We start from the raw sequence: 5,837 nt of genomic DNA, 5'->3' as shown, positions 1-5,837 counted from the left end.
GACAGGATGTGGACAGGCCCAGGGCAACCCCATGGAGGAGACTGATGCTCATGGGAGAACCACCCCCCTCCCCTAAACACACACACGCCATGGGTCCTCTGAGTGACTGACCCCAGGCGAGCGAGGGACTTGGGGTAAAGTCCTGCATCGATTCATGATTGGCTCTGTCTGCCCCTCTTGACCTGACTTCCCCTTGTGTGCAATGGGGCTGCTAGAATGCCCCTCCCCGAGTTTCCTTCTGGCTCCATGGCTCCCACCCCTCCTGCAGGAGGAGGCAGAGGCACTGGTGGAGCTCCAGGGCCAGCTTCAGGAGGCCCAGGAGGCCACAGAAACCCTCCGAGTCCAGGTGAGTGCTCGGTCCAGGGGCTGGGAAGACGGAGGCACTGGGAGGGGGATGTCTGAGGCAAGGCCTGGTAAGTGCCTACTTCCTCAGTGACTGGGTGGGGTGGGGCAGCTGGGGGTGCAGGAGGTGCAGCTGCAGGGCCTCCGGGGGGCCCTCCGGCAGCTCCAGCAGGAAACAGAGCAGAGCTGCAGAAGGGAGCTGCAGCAGGTGCACGGGCAGCTGGCAGGTGAGACCTGGGACCGGGGGCTCCTGGGAAGGTCACGGGGTTGGGGCTTTCCCTCACAACCCCCTTCTCCCACCAGGACTCCGGGCACGCATGGCCAGCCTGCGTCAGGGCTGCGGGGACCTCCGCGGTCTGGTCAGCACCTTTACCCAGAGCTGCCAGGGCTCCCTGAGCGAGGCCCGGGGCCAGGTCAGGACCGCCTGCTCCCTCTCCAGTGTGTGCGCCGGGGCAGCCAGTCCCGTCCTCCCCTTAGGGAGCCCCTCTTTCCTCCTTCCCAGCCCCAGGGAGCTGCCTGCTCTGATGGACTGTAGGTTCTGGAATCAGGACAGCTCCTGTGACCCAGCCGTTACCTCACTTCTGGGTCTCATTTTTGTCCTGTGCTCACTGGGGTGATGGTGAATCCCTCACAGGATTGTCAAGAAGCCCAGAGGAGACAAATGACATCCTTGCCCATGGTCCTGATTGGCGGGCTCCATCCGGGCCACTGAGTGACACCCCTAGGGACCCCAGCCACTGAATGTTGTGGATTCTCACAGCTGGTGGCCATACAGCGGCTCCCTATTGCCCTCAGCACCCCTCCCCTCTCCTTGGCAGTCCCTCCCTGCCTTGCTCACATCCCTGTTCCCCAGGTATCCTGGGCCCTGAGGGCACTGTCAGTCAGTGGGGCGGGGCCTCAGCTTCCTGAAGGGCAGCAGGAGCCCCCAACCGGATGCCCAGGGCGGCTACTGGAGCTCAAGGGTATGGCCACTGGGGAGCATGGGGGTGGGGTGGGCAGGCCAGAGGAACTGGAGCCTCTCTGTGCCTCGGGGTCTGGGAGGCAGCCCACTGCTGTGATCTCAACCCCAGGAAATATCCGCGTGCTGTGTCGGCTGAGGCCAGGGACGCCCTCCAGCCTGGTGAGCTCGGCGCCCGGCCCAGGCGGCACGGTCACCACCTGCTATCGAGGGCACCAGCGTCGCTTCCGCCTGGACTGGGTCTTCCCTCCAGACGCCAGCCAGGAAGAGGTGATGCTCCACCCTCACACCTGTGTTGACCCTCCCTCAGAGCCCCCAGAGGCTCTGGTGCCCCTTTCCTGCCCTTCTGCCCTCCCAGGAGCAAAAGTGCCCAGATCCCAGCAGGGAAGGGGGGGGAGGCAGGACCGGAAGCCGAGCTGGGCACATATGTTCCATCCAGGGTTTCCCCTCTGCGTCCCCTCACCAAGCTGTGCAGGCCCAGGGGGAACAGACAGTAAGGTTTAACATTTAAAAATAATGTTTTTACCAGGAAACTAAAGAAAATGAACCTGTCTGAGATCACTGTTCATGCAGAGCTGGCTAGGGAGCGTAGCTGGGGTGCTGCTGAGGTGGGGATGGTGCCGTGACCACCTTCCCCCCTGGCTTCCCGGGCTGCCTGCTCCATGGCCAGGGCCCAGAGTCTGCCAGCTGTGAGGACAGGCAGCCCTCCTTGCTTTGTGGCCAAGGGCACGGACAGGGCCCTGGCAAGCCGGCAGCGAGCTTCCAGCCTCTGGGCTCGGTTACCCTGTGCGGACCCCGCCCCTTTCCTGCCAGACCCAGCAGAAAAGCTGAGGCTTAACCCAGCCACCACCCTCTTCACACACACCGTGTGTTGCACACACATTTTGCTGCTGGAGCTTCTGGAGCTCAGGAAATGGAGGCAGGCCTTGGGGTGGGGGGGGGGGGGATTAGGTCAGGGCAGAGCTGGCTGAGAAAGCAGAGTCCTGTTTGGCCTCGGGGTGCCAGGTCTTCCCTCTCCCCATGTTCCTGGGCACTACAGCTGTTTCCCACCTGCCTCTTCACCTGACACACTAGCCAGGCCTCGGTCCCACCTACACTGCAGTCCTGCACTGGGGTGGGGAGGGGGCTTGTCCTGGACAGGACCCTCCAAATCAGTGTCTGGGTGAGAGTGAAAGGCATCTCTCGGTGCCATGTCTGCACTGGTGCCTCTGTCACCCCCAGTCCTTCCTTCCAGAGATGGAAGCTTAGGGACCAACTCGCAATGCTGGACTCTGCTCCCCTGGCTGGCAGCCGGCACGCTCAGCAGAAATGACAGCTCACCCACTTACCAGCCTTCTATGCACGAATGCTGGCCATGCCATTGCTCACAAGGCTACTGTTGATGTCCAGTTGCCAACAGGACACAAGTCACAGCCCCATCTCCCCCCAGCCCTTTCTGCACCCTCCGAGGGCATCCTGGTGGGCCAGCGCTCCCACCCCCCACCTCCCACCTCCCCACCCCCCACCTCCCGGGCCTTTCTGGGCTCACCCTTGCTGTGGAGAGCACCACTGTAGCCCCTGGGCACATGTTCCCCCTTAACCCTCCAACAGTGGTCTCCTGTGAGGGGAGGCCTTGCAATCATGCCCTGGGGTTTGACCCGGCCAGTGAGTACGAATGCCCTGGTCCTCCCACGTGGTCACCAGGATGCCAATACTCTGCACGCCTGTTCCCTCTTCCTGTCACACTGCTCCCTTTGCCGGGCAAGTTCTCATCCAGGGAGCCTCCTCTGCCTGGCAGGAGACCCCCCCTTCCAGCAAACTCCCCCCAGAACTGTCCTTCCAGGGCACTTGAGCTTTGGAATAAGCTTGCCCAGGTCCAGGCTCAGGACCCTCCCCACACCCCTAGGTCTTCAGGGAGCTGGAGCCCGCGGTGCTGTCCTGCCTCCGAGGCTACAGTGTCTGCATTTTCACCTATGGCCAGACAGGGCCTGGAAAGCCCTACACCATGGAGGTGGAAAGGGGGGGGGGGTGTCCACTGGGTGGCTCCTGGGGCCAGGGGCTAGGACGTGAGCCCCATGTGGCACCCACCCCCTCTCCAGGGCCCACCTGAGGACCCCGGCATAGCTCCTAGGGCGCTGCAGTCACTGTTTCGGGAGATGAGGGCCGGAGGGCACCCCCGAGTGACCCTCAGCATGGTGGAGATCTACAACGAGGCTGTCAGGTCAGGGCGACACCCTAGCTGCCTCCTAGCCCCTCCCCCCCCCCCCGCCCCTTTGCCAAGAACCCCTGAACCGAGGCCTCACCTTTCTCACCAGGGACCTCCTAGCCCCTGGGCCCCCTGAGCGCTTGGCGGTGCGGCAGGGCCCTGCAGGTCAGGGAGGGATCCAAGTGGCCGGCCTCACGTACTGGGATGTGCCCAACCTGGAGACCCTGCACCAGGTAAGGCTGCCCAGTGGGGCCGCACAGCTGTGCTCACACCTGGGCTGTGGACCCCGCAGTAAGCCAAGCCTTGTCGCTGCGCGTTCCAGATGCTGAGCCTGGGGAGGAGCAACCGGGCCACCGCTGCCACCGCCATGAACCAGCACAGCTCTCGCTCTCACGCGCTGGTCACGCTGACACTGGAGGCAGCGTCTCCCCCGCGCGGCCCAGGCACCACAGGTACCACGGCCGCGCCCCGCCCCGTGGTGGAGGGTCTCTGCGCTGGCAGAGCAGGGGCGCACGGGGGACCTTACTGGGAGTCCCCTCCCCTTGGCTCGCTCGCCCCGCAGGCACGCTGCACCTGGTGGACCTGGCGGGGTCCGAGCGCGCCCGGAAGGCGGGGGCCGTCTGCAGGGCGAGGGGCGACACGCACGACGCCCAGCGCCTCCGGGAGGCCCGGGCCATCAACCGCTCGCTGCTGGCGCTGGGAGGGGTGATGACGGCGCTGCGGGCCCGCCGGCCGCACGTGCCCTTCCGCGACTCGCAGCTCACACGCCTGCTCCAGCCCGCGCTCGGCCCCGGCGCCACCGCGGTGCTGCTGCTGCAGGTGGGCTTCCTCGGCGCGGGCGGAGGCGAAGCCCGGGGGGTATTTGCATGCCAGGCCCCGCCCACCAGCGCCGCTCGGGGCGATTTGCATGCCAGGCCCCGCCCACCGCGCGCTCCCCCGCAGATCTCCACGCGGCCCGAGGATCTCGGCGAGACCGTGTGCTCGCTCAAGTTCGCGGAGCGAGTGGGCCGCGTGGAGCTGGGGCCGGCGCGGCGCCGCAGAACCCGGCGCTCGGGGACGCCCTCCTCCCTGAGCACGGACACGCCGCTCACCGGGACCCTCTGCACCCCGACGCCGTCCCCGGGAAGCCCTGCCAGCCCCGGCCCCGACGGCTCGGCTCCCGGGTCCCCCGAGGACCTGCTCTCGTAGTCAGGGCCAGGAGTCTGGGGTTGCGCCCTCTGCCGGCGGAGGCGGCAAAACCCCGACACGCCTACCACCTTTGACCTCCGGGGGCTCACTGGTTCCCAAACTCCCAGAGCTGTCTCACCCCCTCCCAGCGCGGAGTGTTCCGCCCCAGCCAGATTGCCCGCCCTCAGCCAGGCCAGGCCGCGGCTCCCTCCTTATCGCCATTTGCTGCTATCGCCGACGCAGCGGGGGACCCCAGAGCAGCCGGGCCTGGCCTACTGGTTTCCGAGTCACCACAATCACTGCCCCGCACCAAACATCAGTCTTGCCATGAAAATGTGGTCCATTCCTTTACTGTTCTCTCTCCCACGACACCACCCACACTAGGTCGGGTTCCTGTTCCCCTATGCCTTTCCCCCAAAAGGTGCCACCTTCGGCCCAGACAGTTGAGGAAGGAGAGGGCTTCAGGCTGAGCTGCCATAGAAGTCCTCCCTCCCCCAACCCCGGAGCCAGGAGAGGGAGGTGGCAGATGGTGATGGATGGATGGACGGACGGACAGAAGAGGCCAGAGAAGGTGGGACTAGGAAGGGGACAGGAAAGGCCACTCGGGCAGTGCCACTCCTCCCAGCCTTGCCGCTGGGGGTAGCAGGGGCCTGACCATCAGGGCCGGGTTGACACACCCTTTGTGGGGGGGCCCAATAAACATGGTAGACTCTCAGTGGCTGGTGCCTGGTGTTTCCAGGCCGCTGTGGCCACACTTCTGACTCCCGTTGGCCTTTGGTCCCCTCAACAAGCCAGTGGCAGTGGGGATGGGGGTGGGGGACGGGGGTGGGGGTGGGGGTTGGCAGCCCCTGCCCTGGAGCTCACAGGCTGTACCAGGAGAGCAGCCAGCCCGGGGTGGGGGCGGCCAGTTCTCCAGGGTGGCTCACCCACACATCATAGATGCTCTTGTTGGGTGGCACCCCCTGGAATAGGGCATCTAGATCCCAGAGCAGCCCTGGGGGGCTGTGCGTTTCAGGGGCCACACCCCAGTAGGCTGGGCTGGATGAGGGCGGGCACTGGGGACAGGAAGGTGGGTGGTAGTGGTGCCAAGGGCACTACCACGTTGGGGGTATAGATGGGCAGTAGAGTGGGGGAGCTGTAAAAGAATATAAAAGGCCTAAGCTTGGACATTACAAAGACAAATGG

At 65.2% G+C, this 5,837-nt stretch overlaps 2 protein-coding genes across 2 annotated transcripts in view; one reads left to right on the top strand and one right to left on the bottom strand.

Annotated features, from left to right (window-relative positions):
• Window positions 1-15: 15 nt before the first annotated feature.
• On the top strand, window positions 16-5,367 carry KIFC2 (kinesin family member C2). Its single transcript, XM_023748300.1, has 10 exons — window positions 16-346; window positions 455-569; window positions 646-755; window positions 1,196-1,304; window positions 1,413-1,570; window positions 3,379-3,500; window positions 3,595-3,718; window positions 3,808-3,937; window positions 4,048-4,304; window positions 4,428-5,367. The coding sequence occupies exons 1-10, from the start codon at window positions 203-205 to the stop codon at window positions 4,671-4,673; spliced, it is 1,515 nt and encodes a 504-aa protein (XP_023604068.1). The 5' UTR covers window positions 16-202; the 3' UTR covers window positions 4,674-5,367.
• A 105-nt stretch (window positions 5,368-5,472) lies between these two features.
• FOXH1 (forkhead box H1) overlaps window positions 5,473-5,837 on the bottom strand; it is a 2,668-nt gene continuing 2,303 nt past the window's right edge. The window contains 2 exon segments of the mRNA XM_023748298.1: window positions 5,473-5,719; window positions 5,721-5,787. Of these exon segments, the coding sequence (XP_023604066.1) occupies window positions 5,513-5,719; window positions 5,721-5,787 (274 nt within the window). The 3' untranslated portion in view covers window positions 5,473-5,512.

The sequence above is a fragment of the Myotis lucifugus genome, unplaced genomic scaffold (genome assembly GCF_000147115.1).
Source record: "Myotis lucifugus unplaced genomic scaffold, Myoluc2.0 scaffold_1259, whole genome shotgun sequence".
Classification (NCBI taxonomy): Eukaryota; Metazoa; Chordata; class Mammalia; order Chiroptera; family Vespertilionidae; genus Myotis; species Myotis lucifugus.
Note: the sequence above shows the minus strand (reverse complement) of the source record. Positions and strands in the feature narration are given on the sequence as shown.

What these genes read in the sequence shown, in the direction of transcription:
- KIFC2 (XM_023748300.1), top strand. Translation starts at nt 203, where the DNA reads ATGGGGCTGCTAGAATGCCCCTCCCCGAGTTTCCTTCTGGCTCCATGG. An exon ending in ATCTACAACGAGGCTGTCAG is followed by an intron (nt 3,501 to 3,594) that starts GTCAGGGCGACA and finishes CTTTCTCACCAG; the next exon opens with GGACCTCCTAGCCCCTGGGC. An exon ending in ACCTGGAGACCCTGCACCAG is followed by an intron (nt 3,719 to 3,807) that starts GTAAGGCTGCCC and finishes TGCGCGTTCCAG; the next exon opens with ATGCTGAGCCTGGGGAGGAG.